This window comes from Dermacentor albipictus, chromosome 6 (genome assembly GCF_038994185.2).
Source record: "Dermacentor albipictus isolate Rhodes 1998 colony chromosome 6, USDA_Dalb.pri_finalv2, whole genome shotgun sequence".
NCBI lineage: Eukaryota > Metazoa > Arthropoda > Arachnida > Ixodida > Ixodidae > Dermacentor > Dermacentor albipictus.
In genome coordinates this window covers 16722663-16742750 of record NC_091826.1, presented here as the reverse complement: position 1 = coordinate 16742750, position 20088 = coordinate 16722663, and the positions used below count along the sequence as shown (strand labels likewise).

Genomic DNA, 20088 nt, shown 5'->3' with positions numbered 1-20088 from the left:
GAAGAAATGCATGCAGCACTACTGCTTATCTCCCACACGAAAATGGGCTCTGAATTTCTAGCTGGAAATGGTCTTTCCAGCCAGGTTTCCAACTGGAATCAGCCCTTCCAGCTAGAAATTTTCCAGAGCCAGCTGGAAATGGCACTTTCCAGCTTGAAGTGGGATCCATCTCAGCTGGTTTTTCAGCTAGAAGCAGCACTGCCAGCTGGAAGTTTTCCAGCTTCAGCTGGAAACAACTGGATACAGCATTTTTTAGCTGGAAACAGCGCTTCCAACTGGAAACAACTGGATGGAGCATTTTCCAGCCGGAAGTAGAATCTATCGACTGGAAAGTGGAGCTTAATTCCCACTTGCATTAAGACATTTTTTGTATCTGCAACATGCCCATATTTAACCCTAGGTGGTGTTTGTATAAGAACGAAGAGCTTTTACTCTTAGAGCAGCAAAAAAAAAAAAATTATTTTTATTCGTTCGTGCTATGACAACAATCGTAATTGCATGAACTGCATGGAAATGCTCGTCACTCCGCGTACCTTTGATCCCGATCGGGATCGATAGCAATCTAAAGTGTCCTGTGTGATCGAGTTGCCAAAAAAAAAATATCTCCAGGAAAAACTGCCACTTTTATTGAACCTTGCTTGTAGTAAACAAAAGTGACGCGCTCTTGATCGACACTGTGTTATCTTGCTACACTGTCGACGTCGTCTAGCGAGGAGCTTGCCCGATTGGTCATGATGAGCCGTTGCGCAAACGGCTAGTGTTTACAGCATAGCGATTCCTTCTCTAACAAAAAAGAGCCTTAACACGTGGCACCTTCAGCAGTTCAGGCTGCAATGACCGCTGCTCCTACTTTTTTCCTGTCTGCACGACGCCACTACAATCGCCGCCATATTTGTTGAATACTTAGAAGCTTTAGTCTCGTATCTTGTCTTGATCTGCTCTTTTGACACTAATAATAATATAATAGCGTGTTATTGCAATATCAGTATTTCTCAGAAAAGCTCGGGTTTTTATTCACAGCAAACAGCAGCATTACAAAGGCAGGCCGAATATAAAAAATGTGACGACGCCACAGGGGCCCTAGTTTCGTACAGCACATGGCGGAAACTGTCACGGCGAGGCAATTTTGCGAGACAACGAGAGTCTCTCGGGTGTGCGTGTGATCAAGTTTTTGTGAGGAACCTGCATGATCTTGCGCATGAAGTAATTACTTTTGGACAGTTCCTTCTCTGGACGGTGTTACAAGTACAGGCAAGCGGCTTGTGATTCACCAGTGCAGATCGAAGAGCACCGTTTTCTCCAGCCCTGATTCTACAATTTGGAGGTAATTATTTCACTTGCTTATGTTTTGAGCGTAAGTTAATGTTTATTTTTATCCTGTATGTTGGCACACTTGAGCATGATATCATAGGTCCCTGCTGTACGTGATGTTCGTATACAGGTTGATCATTTTTATGTTTTGCGGAATTTGGTAGAAATGGCCTGTGGCAGATATCATAATTCTTGTGGCAGAGCGGAATTATTCGAAGAGGTGGACATTATTAGCATGCGAAATCGAAAGACATCTTCAAGTAATTAGCGAAAATTGACTAGTTAACTTATTACCTTGCTGCACATATTACAATGTACGAATTGTAGCCTGTGAGTTTGCAAGATGGATCCACCTTAAATGAATTTCCAGAATTACATCAGTTTCGATATATTATTTTCTAAAGTGTGAGACGAATAAGTGGGCGTTCCAGTTAATTTTGTGCTCCAATCCATAAAAGAGCGTTTTGTTAAAGAAGTATGTAGACCAACAGTGCATTTTTATGGCGAGTTTGATGACACATATTTCTTACTGGTGTCATTCTGGAAAGTAAGTCCAAGCGGATACGCCTGGCAATCTCAATGGCTACAATTCGTAGATTGCGATATGTGCCGTAATGTAATAAATTATTGGAAGTTCATTATTGAATTTTTTAAAATTAGTTCAATATGTGTTCCGATTTTTCGTGCAAGTAATCTCCTCCTCTGAAGGATCCAGCTCAAGGACTAGAATTACGGTATCTTCAACAGGCGATTTGTTAAAAATTGCATAAAACTTTAAATTATCACGCAGCATATGTGAAGTGCTTGCCAGTTTGCGTAAGCCCCTTTTGTCTCCAATAGCCCACTTGAATATATTGCCGTGCAGTGTTTGTGCCCAATATGTTGCACATACGTACATCTATTAAATACTAGTGTGTATATGTCAATCTGCCCAACGCAAGAGAAGCACATTTATGGCGTGCTTTCACTGCAAGTGCGTGCTCGCAAACACGTTGCCTCGAATGGCAGGCATTTGAATTGGTGCAAAAAAACAATAACATAAAAAGATTGGCCCTCAAGCTCCTGTGTTATTCAGCAGAGAAATGCTTCTTGGGAGGCTGTTGAGTTACATCACACGCCTAGTTCAAAATACAAATGAGCTCATTTGAATTCTATTTGCACTAAAGCCACAGTCAATGGCACTAAACAATTTAACAATCATTGCATAGCTTCTGCAGCTCAAGTTGAGAGCCTCTTGAGAGCTCAGGTTGAGGCCTTACGCCACATAAACTGTAGAAGGGTCTGTGATGAAGGTAAACTGTGGTACTGTCCAAAGGCTGTTGATACAATCCACGTGATTTTGGTAAAGGTCACTGTTTACTAGAACTGAGTGGATTAAAATGATGATTGTTTTAAAGTTCACTCACTATGTCTAAATATTTTTTTCAGATGGGGTACAAGGAGAAGTGCAAGTGTATTCCACATCTTGAGGGAGATGCAAGATATGCTTCTGCAATCCTTGCTGCAAGTGTTCAAATAAATGGTTGCAAGTTTCAGCACCGTGCTGTTTTGGCTGCATGTATTTTCACCGGACCAGTTGGTCTTGCGGCTAGTCACATTAGGAACTAACTGTGACTTGGGACAGCAAGCTAAGATCCATGCGAGTTCATGGCCAGTTTGTATCCTGCTTGATGCGAGCTTACACCCTGGGATTTCACCTAAGCATGGCTCAACACCATGGTGTTGTCGCCAAGGCTCAACACCATGGCAACCGGTGCTGTGTGCCAGCCCGGTCTGTGGGTCTGTAGACCCACAGTCCGGGCTGGAGATTCTAGCTGGAACCTCTTCCAGCTGAATTACAGCTGGCATTTCTTGCAGCTGGATCCAGCTGATCCAGCTGGAAGGCCTTCCAGTTGGGACATATTCCAGCTGGATTATGGAACCGGAAATTTCACCCAGCTGGATTTTTTCCAGCTGCCTTCCCAGCTAGAAAAGTATCCAGCTGGGTGAAATTTCCAGTTCCATAATCCAGCTGGAAGTAAAAACATTTTCACCTGGGCTAGGAGCAATGTTATCATGATGTCAGCAAATTTTGCTCTGTGTTTTGATGTCACAATAATGTCACTGACTCCAGGTGCAGCCTTGGAGGAAAAATGTTGGTATCAAACTGAAATATCTTGTAAGCATTTCCCAATCTTCAAACTTGTTAAAGATCATCCTTCGAACATAAATATGTATATATCAGTACTCTTTCAAGAAAATGCTTCAACATGGTTACTGTTCACAGACGCGACCAAACAGCATTTCAGAGTGCTTATGGAAAGGGGATACACAAAGACCTAAATTCAAAACAAAATATTTACTTCTCCGAATGCAGGTATCAATACAATCTACATAAGGAAAACAGAAAAGGCTTCAGAATGTACAGCATGAACTAGCCCAATCCTTTACTTAGAATATTTATTGTCCTCAGAGGCTTCAACATAAACCAATGATTGAAAATAGATGAATCTGTCTAGCAAAGTTCACCTGAAAGCAATGCATAGGTTTTAGCCCAACATCTCATTCGGTACAAGGCTCCTGGACAATGCTCCCGCACAAGACCAAAGTATCAAACAAGCTATATATTGCTTGTGGCTTGCAAAGTAATTAGGGGCCACATAATGTCTTTTCCCAGTCAAGCAAGTTGCCACCAACCTCCTGGCCTACAGGTTTCTTTATTTGCACTACAAGCCCATAGTGTGCAATGTAATGAAACTACTACTTGAAAACCTCAAACAACAGGTCAAAGCACAAGCAGAAACAAAAGTAAACAGACTGAGTGTACACAACTGCGTCAACACGCAACTCCCAGAAGTAATAAGAGCACAAAGAAAGACATGCAGGACAATCACCAGCATCGAATAAGAGGAACCTCAGATCTCACAACAAAGAGGTCAAGGATACAATATCTAGGCAATGCTATAACAAAGGGGCAATGCCCGCATTATTAATGTCCATGTTGTTCATGTGGCCATATGTTCTGGGCATCATGCCTTTTGTTATAAACTAGAGAACTATGCAGGATTCAAAACTGCATCCCTTTTTATGTAAACCCTAACGGCGCCACAAGTAAGACAAACATACCAGCTGGTCGTCCTTCAAATGGGGGCTGTGACTCAGCAGCGGGTGCCCCTTCTAGCTGGCTGTTCAGGTAGAACACCAGGTCCTTGGCCCACAAAAGAGGATTTGTTGGGAAGCGCAACCGGTCCTCTAACACCAGCTGAGAGACCTCAGAAGCCGACACCTGAGAATGTAGTAATGCACAGGTTGTAGGATATGGCAAACTGACTGAGTCTGTGCAATCAATCTAGTATGTCCCCATCTACAGGCTTCTTTTGCTTCAGTCTATAGAAACTGAAACTTTATAAATTCTGAGCTGTTAGAAAGACTCCAAATACGAACTACTCCAAGTACTTCGTGCTTTTCATGCAAATCAATAGTTGTTTTAAGCTCAAGATTCCCAAAACATTTATAAAACATAAAAAAAATTAAATTTTATGGCAGCAAAAATATGACAACAGTGCTCACTTTGTAACTTTCTCCTACTCATTTTGAGTTAAAACTCGTCTTGTGATCATGCAACACATAATGTGGCAATGTCGATTCCCTACTTCATGCCTAAATCATAATGCAAGATGGCGAAAACTAGCCAGTCACATGTGCTTGCAGTTTACCAGACAGTATACGAAAAAAAAAAATTTCACAATGCAACCTTCAGAACCTCAAGCTGCTAAATAGCCTTTTCTTAGCTAAGTAAGCTGCAAGATCAATGACAAATGCAGCAGCATTTCACATGCATCCATACTATACTTCATTGAAATAAAAGCTACAGGTATGCTCTGTTGCTCAAAACAGCCAAAGACGCATGACACCAAGGGTGATGAGGATAAATTCATGTACAGTCTGCAAGTTTATGAAAGCATCATGGGAGAGCCAATGGAAATTTATTTTAGCACTCCCCGGTTGATGCCTTTGGGCAATGCTTGAAGAAGCTTAAGCTAGCTTCTCGTTCTTCTTGGCTGTCGCATTTCATTCATTATACCTCTGAGAAGGACAAGATGAACTCAATTTGGTTGATGCTACTATGATCACTTTTTTAAAAAAATCGGCAACTGTACATTTTTATAATTGTGCTCTTGGTTGGCTAACACCTGCTGAAGCATGTGCTCCTATGCTAAAGTATGCGAAACACACTGTGCATGGCTCGTAACCCATTACTGATGAAACCCTTGACAAGGTATAACATAGCAAGACTAGTCTTCAGAAAATTAGTCGGCAGGAGTTGCAATTTAGGCTTGCTGGTGTGGCATCGTAATGTATTTCTGTGGGACAAGCAGGAACATAAATGCAAGCAAACACAAAAAGAACAGAGCTTGCCATGTGCGTGTATTTGTGTTTTCATGTGTCTGTGTTATTACTTGCACTACCAGAACACCTTACGAAGCCTTCACAAGCTCCGAGCACCTGTTTCAGCAGGACACTGAGGCTTGTGGCCCGCTGTGCACTGGCTTCCTTTGTCTTCTTCTTTGGTGGCTTCTTAGCCGGCTTGGGAGGAGGGGCAGCGGGCTTCTTCTGCTCCTCCTTCTCTTGAAGGGCTTCGTATTGGGTGGTGCTCTCCTTCAGCGGGGCTGCACGTGCGCAACAGGGAGCAGGTGTCGAATTAGACAGTGCCTTACATCATCTCATCTCGTGTCGGTCAAACAATGTCATTGACAGTCGGCTGATGCCAAAGGAAAGCACAGGGGAATAGCACTGCTTCCAGGTGCAGCAGAGAAGTCACTTCCATTACTTCTTTATTTACCACATGCCAAAATATATATATATATATATATATATATATATATATATATATATATATATATATATATATATATACTTTCACCAATTGGGGCTTATCTTGTCTCCAAATAATGCTTTACGTCTATCATGCGTGTTTTTCTTTTCTTTAAGGCTGCACATTAAATGCAAGCACCGAGTAGTAAACAAAGGAAATGCACACAAAACAAAATTAATTAATTAAATTCTCGGGTTTTATGTGCTATAACCACGATCTGGTTATGAGGTATGCCATGGTGGCCGACTCCAAATTGATTTGACCACTTGTGGTTCTTTAAGACACACCCAATGCAGACCGTATGAGTGTTTTTGCATTCCACCCTTATTGCAAAGCAGCCAAAGCGGCCGGGATTGAACCCTCAGCCACACAACACCACAGCCACTGTACTACTACAATAGGTCGCACACAAGACAGATGGCGATAACTGTTTCAGGACAAGATAAGCCCCGAAGTTGGAGTTTTTGGAGTGAGGGAAAGTTGGAGAGAATACGACACAGGATTACTGTACTGCCATGCCACAGTGTGGGAGGTGGGATCAACGTGAAGTCATCAGGTGGGGCTCTCTTTACCTCCCCCTCAAAGACATACAGTGTCATCCATTGTTAAAGGGAATGCCCGAGTGCAGAGCATGCACAAATTTTCCTTTCTGGCAAGTGTACAGACGGCAAGCTTTGCAGCAGCCTTACGGTTGGTGGTGCTGGCACTGATATAGCATTCACATGGTTTTTGCAGTCAAAGCCCTAGCACAGTGAGAGCAGCATATTAGAATGTTCCCTTTAACAATGAGCTGCACTGTACATGTTTGGAACAAATAATAACTTCCAAAGGAGGAAATGATTCCAAGACTGTCGAAAATGACTGACCACAGCCCCTGATAAGGCACTGATGCTATAATAACACCTTGGCACTTTCCAATAGCGCAATGTATACAATACACCACAGAATATCGTATGTCACTGAGCACGTGTTGGTGGGTTATGTGTTGTGCAGAAATTTGAGCATCAAACATTAATTACTCATTCCTAATGAATGCCCCCTAATCAGCTGTTATAGGCCATGATGCTATACTCTAGGAAGCCAAGAAGGTTGGATTAACCAAAATTCCTGTATAAATTATGCAGCTTCAATATGAATTAAGACACAGAGGACCAAGAAAAAGCTTGACATTTGTTTAAGTTAATCAGTGTCTTTAACAGTCAAAATTACATGTATCACAAGTCAACCGCATCATCCGTGGGTATTATACTCTGTTATGTGCTCACGAATATCAATATTAAACTCAGCTTTCGGTGTGTTCGACAGCTGCACTCTTCACCAGTGCAGAAGAATTGGAATGCCTCATCAGACTTCATACAACAAAAACAATGTGATGAAAGTTGACAGCAGATGACAAGTCAGTGTGCCTCTATATACCCCTGACACCAAGATTGCCAGAACTGAAGTCCTCGTGTTTCATGGTTTCTGTGACCATTAGTTCCTTTCACCTATCCACAAAAATGTTCATCGCTTGCCTCAGCTCTTTTCAGCTCATGCCATACAAACTAACACTGAGCACCAGTTTATTAAACTGAAGATTTCTTTTTATTTCCCCAGCCCCCTTCCCTTTGTGTGGACAGCCGTATGGCCGAGTAAACTGGGTTAATGCCACACACATTCCAATTAAATGTGGCAGCTTGGAGGGCTGATCCTGATACCACTGCAAGGGTATGTTTTTGCAAGGCGTTTAATGCGGATTGTAACACAGGCGGATCATAGCGGCAGTGCATTTTCACAGCCCCCACATGCTTTATAGCATTAAGAGATATGGCTAACCAACAAGTGTCCCCTGCAGCACACCTCAGAAGGTCCGCCAGAAAGCTATTGCCTGTATTTGACAATCATGCTCCAGTGGATTTTCCTCACCTTTTTTATCTCTCAAATAAAGATCTAATGCAGACGTCAAAACAAACAAATTCTACCTCTGTAGTATTACCTTGCTGGTTACTAATAGAAATTTGCTCAATTGTTTCAGGCCTTGTGTGGAGATTCCATATGGCAGTCAGAACTGTCGAAGTATTATGTGAAGAAGCAGGAAGACGAAACAAGTTCACTGCTTCATCACCTACCAGGTGCCAACATAATAAAATTCGGTCACGGCAAACTGTACTGGGGTGGCTGGAGGGTTGGCTATGTTGGCATAGGCAACACAGCCCTCCAGCAAGCACATGGGACAGCACCGTTGTTGCTATTGTTGCATTAAAACATTTGTAGTATTATTTAGCAGTATTTTGATTCTGCAGTGCCTGCAAACCTTCAACAAAGTCACTACACATAGAAAGGGATGAACAAAATTTAAGTGTCTCAGACAGGCCGGCCAACGTCTTTGTATACAAACATGTACTTGTAGAATGCGACCCTGGCCTCCTTTGCCTGTTAAGCTTGTCTGGCGAGTGGTGTGACAACAAGCGATGTCGATTGCTGTGGTGCGGGTTTAAAAGAGATAATGGTACTTTTTAGTTTCATACTTTTAAGATTGCCACAGAGTCTGATTTGAGTTGCTCGGAGGCAGGATTTTTAAATTAATGTAAATGGTGTCTGCAAATGCTTTATTTTGTTCTTTAGAGTAGTGCAGACATCTTGACACCAAGAAATTGAGCACCTGTGCATCAGAAAAGCCAGAATATAGGTCAAAGCAGAAATAGGGCCAGTCCACACTACTAGCACCAAAGGAGGAAACTGACAAGGATATGGCCCTTTCTGAAAAGTTCAAGCAACATATCACTGAACTCTATCCTTTTCGAAAACTTGTCAAGGCGCTCTTTGTGTGCTCACGGCCTTGAGAAGTGCACTCGTACACAAATATAAATGATTAAACCAAAATAAATAAAGCGAAGGAATGGGGAGAGAAGGAGCAGGTGGCTTCCAAAAACATTGATGTACATTTCAGATTATTCTTCACACGTTGCCTTTTTTTTTTTAAATTACATTAGCCGTTCACCTTTTCGTGATATACTGTAATGACGAAACGTTTCGTTACGTGATCCCTTTGACGTACACCGTTGAGTCTGTCGCCCGAAATGTCATGACAATTCACTTGTAAACAACGTTGACTGTCAAAGCACGTGTCTGTCGTCCAGTCGAAAACCTGATTACTGCAATGGGGTCGCGCTATATACGACATCTGTCATCGTTCACTACATGCAAGGCGCTGCAGAAAAATATCGCATCCACAATTATGAAGTTCATCAACGTGTTTACCGCGTCTCTGAAATATGTTTCTCCCATATTTATTTTATTTTATTTTTCGCACAAGCATATATCGTTCGCAGCGGACACAGACTGCATCTGTCATATCGCGCTGTTGAGTTGGTTTAGGAAATCTGCGACTACATCGATCATCGCGGCAAGCCATAGAAATTGTCGCAGCTCTGAGTGACCGACCCCACAGGAAGTCGCAGCATGCAGTATCCTACTACGCTATGCATCTAAGCGACCCGCCGGTGCGCTGATTGAATTTGTGCGCAGCGCCCAGCAGGAGGTCACCGCGGCACCGGCCAGCGCGGCCGTCGCGTGGAAGTCGCCGACACACACGTGGGTGACGTGGACTCACCTAGGGGCTCGATTCGCGGCATGTTCTCGGCCAGCTTCTTCTTCTGGGCTTTGGACATCTTGCCGTCGCCGGCACCAACGCCGGTCGCCGCCGACTTGTTCTTGCTCGACTTGCCGCTTACGAGCTGCCACTGGCCCGCTGACGAGGACATTTTTTTCCGCGACGAGCTCTTTCAGGAACACACGGAGAATCAAAACCAGAAGAGCGACACCGCCGAACCGAAGACGAGCGGCGGTGGCCAGATTAACATGTTGCCAGCAGAAGCTGCAAAACCGGCAATCGAGCCGAGAGATGAGTTCTCTTTGGTTTCTTTAATCTCCGACAGCTGGCGCAAGGGTCGATGCACGCGTTGCACGCGTTCAAGCGAGCGCGCGTTGGTGAAAAGTGAACCGTTCTCTTGCCCTCCTGTGATTGGTCATAAATGCGCTTGATGAAAACGGAATTCAGACCAATCACGCGAGAACAAGCGAACGGTTCACTTTCATATCGGATATAAGATCGCGCCACATATTTCCCTCTTTCGCGGCTGCATGGTAAGTCGGCCCATGTTAATTAATTGGACTCTAGCAAGATTTGGTCGAATTATCTGAAAGGTATAATTAATGCAGTAAAATGAACGAATCCAATATTTTTCATTACGTACTCGAGGCACTCTGCAATGTCTTTTTGGTTAGTGCTCTAGAAGCGCGGCTCGACCGGTGCGATGACGAGCGCCGACATTCTTAAACGCTGCCTCAGCATTGATCTAAAAGGAAAATTAAAGCTATGAAAGCTTGAAAATAACAGTACAGAAAAAGTAATGTAAGACAACTTCACTCCTAAGAAAGCAGTAGCGCCATCTGCGCGGTGGCGGATGTTGAAGAAACCGAACGGCATGCTTTCGCCTTCGAACTAAACGAGTGTTTTTTCCATTGTTTCTCGCAGGGTCTTTCTGGTGTATTCGAATTATGCGAAAGTCGTATTAACGAGAGTCGATGTAGAGGACGCCGTGAAGAAGGGGACGGGGAACTGCAGATGCTGGAATATTGTTTGTTTTGTGGAAGGCTGACGAAGTCATAAGTTCGAGTACTTCGCTGGAGAGACGTACACACTTGGACTTGTTCCGTAGAACATAACGGCGAAGACTTCGGCGGAAATTCGCTGGAGTACCCACATAGTTGCTATCACAATAACGACAACAAAAGCAACAAAATTGCGTGACGCTGGTCGTTCTTGACTATTCGCACGTTCAAGCTGTTAGCACACGCATGTACACGCTTCTAATCTTCTATAAAACAGTGTAGGGGTGGTTGTTAGCACATCCCGCAAGTCCCTGACGCCGGTTCCTTTTTTCGGACTCTCGGACCGCTTTGTTGGAGGCCCCCTTCGTGCGGTATTGTATACGTAGCGCCTATGGACTTTTCTTTCATTCTTTTTTCTCTAGTTTACCTATCAACGCTGCCATGCCATCGTTTCACTTCATGGGCGTCCGCAAGGGGGGAGCAAGGAGTGGGAGCATTGCACCACTATCTTGGGATTTTCAAGTCATGCGGGGCCAAACAGCATCAGCTGGTTTTCAAGATAGAATCTTCGAGACATGAAAGTTCGGAACGAACACCGTACTTACGTTGCAGAAAATGTTCTGTGGTATAGATTACACCATAAGCTTTATCTTCTGGAATTGTTCAAGATAACAAACAAAGGCAATCACAAAGTAACGATAATCGAACAGCAAGCCTATCTTTTCCTTTTTCTTTTTTGTTACCGACGACGCCAGGAGAAATAGGAGCATCAACAATTTTTTTTTTTTTTTAAGCATGCGCAAGTGAATACGACGAAATCGCAGTGGCGCCAGTAAAAGCATGCTCCGGTTTTAAATCTAATATTTGTGACATATGTAGAACATGACAGCGTTCCCGAAAAAACAGTCGCAGCCTAACCCTGGCAACTTGAATTAATTGATGAAAGGGGCCAACGTCGAAGGCTGCCGTGGGAACAGCGTCGACCTCGGATTGCCAGTTCGCTACACGCTTGCGCCATATACGGGGGCGAAGGTAAGGAAATGGAGTCTGGCGGACCGGAGCGACGTAATATATGGGAGGGATATTGCGACCGATTCGACGACTGTGATTGGCCGAGATACACTCATCAGCGTCTCTTATTTTAAAAGCGGAGACCGTTGGTGCAGTGAGAGCTAATTAAGTGTGTGCTGACATCTCCTGACGTCTGTTGACATGTGCGTCCTGACGTGTGCTGATGTGTGCTCAGACATGTAGTGAGCTCAGACATTTAAGGTGCTCCTACATGGAGGAGGCTTCCATATCTGGAGCGTGTAAATAATGTAAAATAAACCCATTATCTTTCACTCATATACACCCGGACGTGTTCATCCCTGTGCCTGAATGATTTTTGTCCTAAACGCTACCCCGAGTACCGGCGGTACCCATCGCAGACCGCTTTCAAGGTATGGCCCGCGCGGCCGCGCTACAGCCTCTCCACACGCAGTCGCCTTCAGAGTTTAACGAAATCGAACCACCATTCCTGGCCTCGCACGCTTTCACTCGTATTCACAGCATACAGTGCGCGGCCACGATGGATGTTCTCACATTTGGGCTTTATAGGGAACATCAGAGCGACGGCGGAAATGCGCCTAGAGGGTACATATCATTGCAATAGAAAAGCAAAACAACGACGTTAGCTAAGTAAATAGAACATAGATTGAACCTTTTGGCATGACATCCTAGCGACCCAAGTTGGTGGGAAAATGGTTAGTGACATACGCAGACAGACGACAGACAGACATTGAGACAACGGAAAATGGGTGGAGTGTCCTAAGAACACTAATCGCATTAAAAAGGAAGGTGTCGTAGGGAAGGCATTACTACCGGCGCCGCCCCCGCAGAAGGGAACCGATGAGTTGAGGGGAAACTGCGAAATTAAACGTTGAATGAGCGCGCGCCAATCATGCTTGCACGCATGTTCAGGGACTCCCTCTCTTCAGTGCACGCGTGCAATTGCTATCTAATAACGCTGAGACATTTAACATTCACTTCCTGTTAAACTAAATAAGTTTCGACGTGTAGGTCCGGCTGAAGTTCCTAGATGGTATGCAGTGGCGTAGCCAGAAATTTTGTTCGGGGGGGGGCTACGCTGCTGGCCCATGCATATATATATATATATATATATATATATATATATATATATATATATATATATATATATATATGTGTGTGTGTGTGTGTGTGTGTGTGTGTGTGTGTGTGTGTGTGTGTGTGTGTGTGTGTGTGTGTGTGTGTGTGTGTGTGTATGTATGTATGAGGCCAGTGGCGTAGCCAGAAATTTTGTAGGAGGAAGCTTTAGCTCCGGTGCTCCTACTTAAATACCTGTAGAAGGGGAATTCGTTTTTCCCTGCAACCACTTCACCAAATTTGAGGAGGTTTGTTGCATTTAAAAGAAAATGTCTAATTCTAGTGACTACTGGTTTCGAATTTTTCATTTAGATGGTCAATTATTTATTAAAAATGGGCCAAATCGAAAATTTTCAGAAAACGAAACTATCAAGTTTTAAAACTCCGTGACTAAACAATACAAAATGATATCACAATTCTGTGAATTGCTCCTAATAGTACATCTACAGCGGACAAAATAGATATGTTACACATAAATCTCAAAAAAATTTAGTATTGTGGAAATACGGCTTGTGCAGAACCCTTGTACACAACGTAACCAATTCACGTAAGATATGAATTGACATAGCAAACTTGTCCGCTTTGACTGTTTTAATAGATGCCGTTTACAGAACCACAATGTCTGTTCTTCATGCATAGCTATTAGTTTGTAAACGTCGTGTTTCTATTTTTTCACGCTTTCGAATTTTTCAAAATATTTTAAACAAAATTCAGGCCCTAAATCGAAGTTGCGTTTCCAACAGAACTAGGATTTAACTTTCTCTCTCAAATGCAACCAATTTCAATAAAAGCGATTAGCAGGATTATCTAAGAAAAGCGTTTCTGCGTTTTACAAGTATTTGAATAGGCCGCGTCGGATTGGGCCCGAGCTAATGCTTCTTCTTAAACAATTTGTCAAGCGATCAAATCCATGAATAATAACGGCATTGTCATTGCCAAAGATGCTGCAAACGAATTCTTGAACCCTGCGCACAGTCAAAACAATAAAATATGTATTATGCGAAGCATATTACGAGGGCTCAACCCAGCTCCTCAGGCGCGGCGGTGACCATGAAATCACGTGACACCGTGACGTCACGACAGAGGAGAAGTGGCTTTGGCTCAACTCTTGCAAGACGGGCTGGATGGGAATCGAACCAGGGTCTCCGGAGTGTGGGACGGAGACGCTACCACTGAGCCACGAGTACTTTTTTTTTTTATTTCCAGACAATCAACAAATACATTAATACATACTGCTCCCACCATCTGACAATATCCACTTTCCCACCGCTGCGCTTGAAGCTTGCGGTTTAGATTACAAAACTTTCATTTTGGCAAGGGCATCCATCAATGACAACAGATCATCGTCATACGCTAACTTCTGAAAAACTTCCCGCAGTTTACTGATATTCTCAGCAAAATACGAGTTTACTGCTCTCACATTTATATCACAATTCCTTACAGCCATGCGGTTTCTCCAGATACTGTGAAGGCCGAGAAGAAAGAACATGTCATAAGGTATACTGTCTTGCTCTGTGGATAGGTAACGGATACCATGAGCTGTTAACGGCAATTCTTTTTTAATAGTTCTTTGCATAATATCCCAAAAGAAGACCGCACTCCAACAGTCCAGAAAAACGTGTTCTATAGTTTCTGGTTTCTTGCAAATCAAACAGTTAGTCCCCCATGGTAAATAGTCCCCTCTTTCTTCTAGCCACGTTTTTACAGGCAAGGTATTAGTATGTAGTTTAAAAAAGAATGTTTTCACTCCCCCTGGTACAATCATTCGCTTCACACGTTTTAGGACATCTTTCCCTTGGCCTTCGCGGTACATTAATCGATATAATGGTTCTGGGAACATAATATCTATTAAATCCGAGCTTATCCGCTTACGACTGACTGTAGCCAAATATTCTATGGAAAAGTGGTGGTGTAAAAATCTAAATGCTACGACCACCTCACGTAAAAATTTACTCGTTGCGTAACACCCACCCTCCCTCATCGAGACAACAAAGTTAGGTACGGCATTGCTCAATCGGACTTGAATAACTGTTCGTAAGAAAGGATTTGTCGTGTCTCGTAAGAACAAAAATCTAGAAATCAGTTGCTTTAAGTATAAATTTGTTAATGACAAGCCCCCCTGACCCAACTTGCGAAACAAGTTGTTCCTGCTTGTTCTTTCATATTCAGACTGCCACACAAAAACAGCAAATACTCTATGGAATTTCTTGAGGTTGAATCGGGAACAACTCAGGACTTGCATGAGATACCACAGCTTGCTCACCAAGAAGATTCTGCAGATAGCCGCACGTGCAAATATAGAGAGGTCACGTCCAGCCCACGTATCAGTTTGAGCTTTTAATTCCTGCACTTTGCCATTCCATAAGTCTTTAGTGTCTCGATGTGTGCCTAATGGTACACCAAGATAAATCCCAGGCGTGAGCTTCCACTGCATACCTTCAAAAACACGCGTCGTTGTTTGCCACCGGCCGTGCCACAAGCCGACACACTTATCCAGGTTTATATTGCTGTCCGTCATGTCACAAAACTCACGCATAATTGTCATGGTAGCTCGAACACTCTCCTTATCTTCACAGAAAACAACAACATCATCAGCGTAAGCTAGTAAACGTACCTCACATCCTTCTAGGCTGAATCCTCGCACATCCGGACTATCAATAATTCTTTTACAGAGAGCCTCTAGATATATTGCGAACAAAAGAGGTGACAGGGGGCACCCCTGACGAACAGAGGAACGCACTTCAATCCTTTCAGTTAGCTCATGGTTGACAATGAGGTTAGTTGTACAATTACTGTATGCCATTTTAACTCCCTCTGTTATCCGTGATCCAACACCGACATAGCCAAGAATTGTAAACAGGAGATTGTGACATACTCTGTCAAACGCCTTTTCTAGATCAATTTGTAACATAGCGACTTTCCTAAAATCTGCATCACATGTTTCAAGAATGCTGCGAGCCACATGGATATTAGTAAATATAGACCTCCCTCTTATCCCGCAGGTCTGATGCGGTCCTACTAAAGCACCAATAACCCCTTGTAGTCTCCGCGCAAATATCTTCATTAAAACTTTATAATCTACGTTTGTCAGCGTAATTGGCCTGTAGCCTGTTACTTTGTTAAGTTTATTTGCGTCATCGCTTTTTGGTATCAAGACTGTATACGCCCTTTTAAAGGACGGTGGCAAACGACCTTTTTGATACGCCTCCATAAAAACACGCTCTAATAAGATGGCTATCTTCGAGCAAAAGGCTTTGTAAAAAAAATGGCTGTGGCTTAGCTAAGGTTAAGCCCAGGATGCGAAGCATACTAGCCTTTATTTTAGTTGTTGAACCACTGTTTAGCCTGGTGAACTGCTGTTCCTTGGCTATATTTGGTTCGGCTAGACGAAGAAACAACTCATGCGTTACCCTGCTTCGCCTTCAAGAGTGGAACGCGACAGCGTTCCCGTCGACCCGCCAGCGACTACGCGCCCCGCATTGGACGCGGTGAGCGTCGAGCAACGCAGCGTTCGGCGCGGCAACGAAATGTGCGCCTGAGCAAGCGTCGCACGCCTGAGCCTTAGAAACAGCTCGTTTCTAAGGCAACACCGCATTCACTAGAGGCGCTTTTGTACCGCTTTGAAGCATCGTACTCGTGGCTCAGTGGTAGCGTCTCCGTCCCACACTCCGGAGACCCTGGTTCGATTCCCACCCAGCCCGTCTTGCAAGAGTTGAGCCAAAGCCACTTCTCCTCTGTCGTGACGTCACGGTGTCACGTGATTTCATGGTCACCGCCGCGCCTGAGGAGCTGGGTTGAGCCCTCGTAATATGCTTCGCATAAAACTGCTGTTAGGCCATCAGGTCCTGGCGATTTTCCAGGGTTAAGGTCTTCAATGGCCGTTTCGATCTCCTTTACTGTGATATCTTCGGATAATCTATCTGTTTCTTCGGCGTCTAACCTAGGTAGAGTGGTTAGAAAATGGCTTTCGTACCCAGCCTTGCTCGGTATTCTACACTTGAAGAGCTCCCTGTAATATTCCGTAAACGCATAATTAATTTCTTCGGCATCTCTAGATATTTTCCCTTTGTATTCAATCTCAACTATTTCGTTTCTCCTCGCATACTTTTTCTCAGTTCCCAATGCACGCTTTGTTGGCATTTCATCAGCCAAGATCTTTCCCATTCGTGCGCGAATAAGTGCGCCACGGTATTTTTCCGTGTCGATAGCCTCAATTTTATTCTTTATTTCCCTTATTTCTTCCATAAATGTGCCTGGCGCTGCAGTTTCGGCATCCACAAATTCCTGAAGCATTTTTTTAAGGTTATTTTCCTCTTGGCGCTCTTTAAAACGTATTTCTACTGCTCGCTCTATGGCATTCATTTTTACGACTTCTTTAAATCGCTCCCATCGCTCACCCCATCCTTTTTCACAGTCATTATTTGCTTTGGCAATTTCTGTGCGTACACTTTCTAGAAATTGGTCGTCCTTTAAGAGTTTCGCGTTTAATTTCCATGTTTCCCATTTCATTCCAGGTTTTGCGGTGATCTTTTTCCCTATCGTGAAGGCTACTAAACAATGGTCGCTAAATGTTATGTTCAGCACCTTGTAGTCATCGCACATTGTGGCGATCTCTTGCGAAAGATAAGCTCTGTCTAACCTTGCATGGCTATTGCCTTGAAAATGAGTATAATGCCGATTATTGCCTCCTTTCGCGTAATGTGCAATGTCTTCCAACAGAGCTCTTCCAATGGCCCCCCTCAGAAAGACAACGCTCTTATCAGCCCAGTATCCATCACTCGAACGATCGTCCGAGCTCAAAACGCAATTGAAATCTCCTAACACTATCAAACATCTGTCTGTATTCAGATAATGCGATATTTCTTGAAAGAAACTTAGCCGGTCATTCACTTTCGTTGGTGCATACACACATAATATTCGGTATTTTATGTTGCAATATACAAAATTGCACAGCACGAATCGACCACTCTGACACCTTAGAACTGTTTCCTCAACTATACCCAAACCTTTCTTAATAAACATACAGCATCCGGCCGTTGTGCCAACAGCATGACTAACGCATACAGTATAGCGGTCACTAAACTGTGCAACCATACTATCAGTCTGACTCTCACTCTCTATTTTAGTCTCTTGAATCGCCAATATATCTAAATCTTCTTCCAACATTACGCGTCGGAGCTGACGCTGCCGCCGTCTCGCCCTAAAACCTCTAACGTTGAGGGTTCCCACGCGCAATGGAGCTAACGACATAGCCATTTCAAAGAGCAAGAGCGAAACAACAGTAAGGCCCTCAGCAAATAGCAACCCTCACAAACTGAGCGTCCCTGTCGGCACGACAGCTTCAACGGGCACCCGCGACACCAGTCGCGTTGGTCACTGCGTCGCCTGCCCTTCTCGGGTGAGCGACGCTGACCGTTGTGCTGGGGCGGACTTCCCTTTCTTGGCCCGGGTCGACCGGACCACCATCCACTGCGGCTCCAGGCGCTGAACACTGTCAGCCGGCGTCTCCTCTTCTGGAGCATCGCTTCGGTGCCTCTTGGAAGGCACGGCTGGCTCCTCAGTGGCCAACTCATCCGGCGTCTCATATGGCGTCTCTGGCTCCGCGTCCATCTCCACGTAAACGCGTCACACCCGGGGTCCGTTTCTGCGGGCGCAGGCGGTGTCTTCTCTTCTTCAGTCCTTCTTCTTTCTCTCTGCTTTCTTCCTGCTGTGGCGTCCTGTGTCGACGCGGATGGCGTTGCCACCTTTTTTGCGACACTTGCCACCTGTTGAACCGGCGTTTCCGAGGACGCTGTCAGTTTCTCCGTTACCTCTTCTTCCATCAATTCCAGACCTTCGTCGTCGGGTTGCGTGCTGCCAGTAACTCTTGCATACGTACGTACGCAATCAAGTGCTTCATGGCCGAATTCCCGGCACTCAGAACACCTTGGCACTCTGCAGTCTCTTCTAATGTGTCCTTTGCGTCGACACCGCAGGCAAATCGGAGCTCTCCCGGGAACGACAACCAGCACAGAGCCACCAAAGATCTTGAACAAATGGGGCAGAGCGTCCGGTGTTAAGTTCTCTCGGAGCGTCATCCGCACTATACGCGTGGTAGACTCAGCTTGCTCGAAGCCCCTCACCTTCCAATCTTCTTGTCTTACTTCTTTCACTTCGCCATAGTGGTCGAAAGCCTTCTTCAATGCTTCCCCGGTAACGTGGAATGGAACCCAGTGCACTTTGAGTGTGATGTCTTGTTGCACTGGGTCAATGACGGCGCAAAAGCGCCCTTTTACCTCCAGGCCTCCCGCTCTAACCAGAACTTCCTTCACCTCTGGAGATCGTAGCTTGATGAGCCACACATGCGTCATTTGGAAGGGCCCAATACCGGTCACGTCTTTCAATACACCGAGTTCTTGCAGCGGGTCACGGAAGTCTTCGAGGCGGTATGGTCTCCCGGCAACGTCACAATGTAAGAACAGACACTCCTTCATAGTTTCGCCTGATGGCAAAGTCGGTAGTAGATACCGATAGCCCGGTGGGGCGACAGAAGACCTGTTACCACGGCCAGACGCGGCCGCTGAAACCGCTCTTGCAGAGCTCGACATCTTGCGTCCGAACGCGTCCGTGTCCAGAGGCAGAGTGATGAGCCACGAGTACAACGCTTCAAAGCGGTACAAAAGCGCCTCTAGTGAATGCGGTGTTGCCTTAGAAACGCGCTGTTTCTAAGGCGTGCGTCTCTTGCTCAGGCGCACATTTCGTTGCCGCGCCGAACGCTGCTTTGCTCGACGCTCACCGCGTCCAATGCGGGGCGCGTAGTCGCTGCCCTGTAGCCCATTGTCTTACACCCCTTGGCGGGTCGACGGGAACGCTGTCGCGTTCCACTCTTGAAGGCGAAGAAGTAATGCATGAGTTGTTTCTTCGTCTAGCCGAACCAAATATAGCCAAGCAACAGCAGTTCACCATGCAGGCTAAACAGTGGTTCAACAACTAAAATAAAGGCTAGTATGCTTCGCATCCTGGGCTTAACCTTACCTAAGCCACAGCCATTTTTTTTTTTCATAAAAGAATATACTCGTATGTGCCAAAAATTTTGCCCAAAATAACTGATATCAATGCTTCCATATTTTTGTCTATTTATTAAGTAAAGAAAATATCACACGAACTTTAGAACTTTATCAGTT

General features: G+C 44.5%; 2 protein-coding genes across 3 annotated transcripts in view; both read right to left on the bottom strand.

The window, feature by feature from the left end:
- The window catches only part of LOC135914446 (transmembrane protein 214-like), a 29860-nt gene extending 19801 nt beyond the window's left edge, over nt 1-10059 (bottom strand). Inside the window, exons 1-3 of the mRNA XM_065447306.2 lie at nt 9759-10059; nt 5797-5960; nt 4417-4576 (exon numbers count right to left, since the gene is read on the bottom strand). Coding sequence (XP_065303378.2) covers nt 4417-4576; nt 5797-5960; nt 9759-9909 — 475 coding nt within the window. The 5' untranslated portion in view covers nt 9910-10059. The remainder of the gene's footprint in view (nt 1-4416; nt 4577-5796; nt 5961-9758) is intronic.
- On the bottom strand, nt 9887-19528 carry LOC135900899 (uncharacterized). Of its 2 annotated transcripts, none has more exons than XM_070540006.1 (2): nt 18237-19528; nt 9887-10022 (listed from the first exon to the last, which is right to left on the bottom strand). In XM_070540006.1, exons 1-2 carry the CDS (start codon nt 19510-19512, stop codon nt 9949-9951), a joined length of 1350 nt encoding a protein of 449 aa, XP_070396107.1. In that variant the 5' UTR covers nt 19513-19528; the 3' UTR covers nt 9887-9948. The 2 variants fall into 2 exon arrangements, with proteins under 2 accessions (XP_070396107.1, XP_070396108.1); XM_070540007.1 differs by having other exon boundaries at nt 9895-10022; nt 18339-19528.
- Nucleotides 19529-20088: the final 560 nt, after the last annotated feature.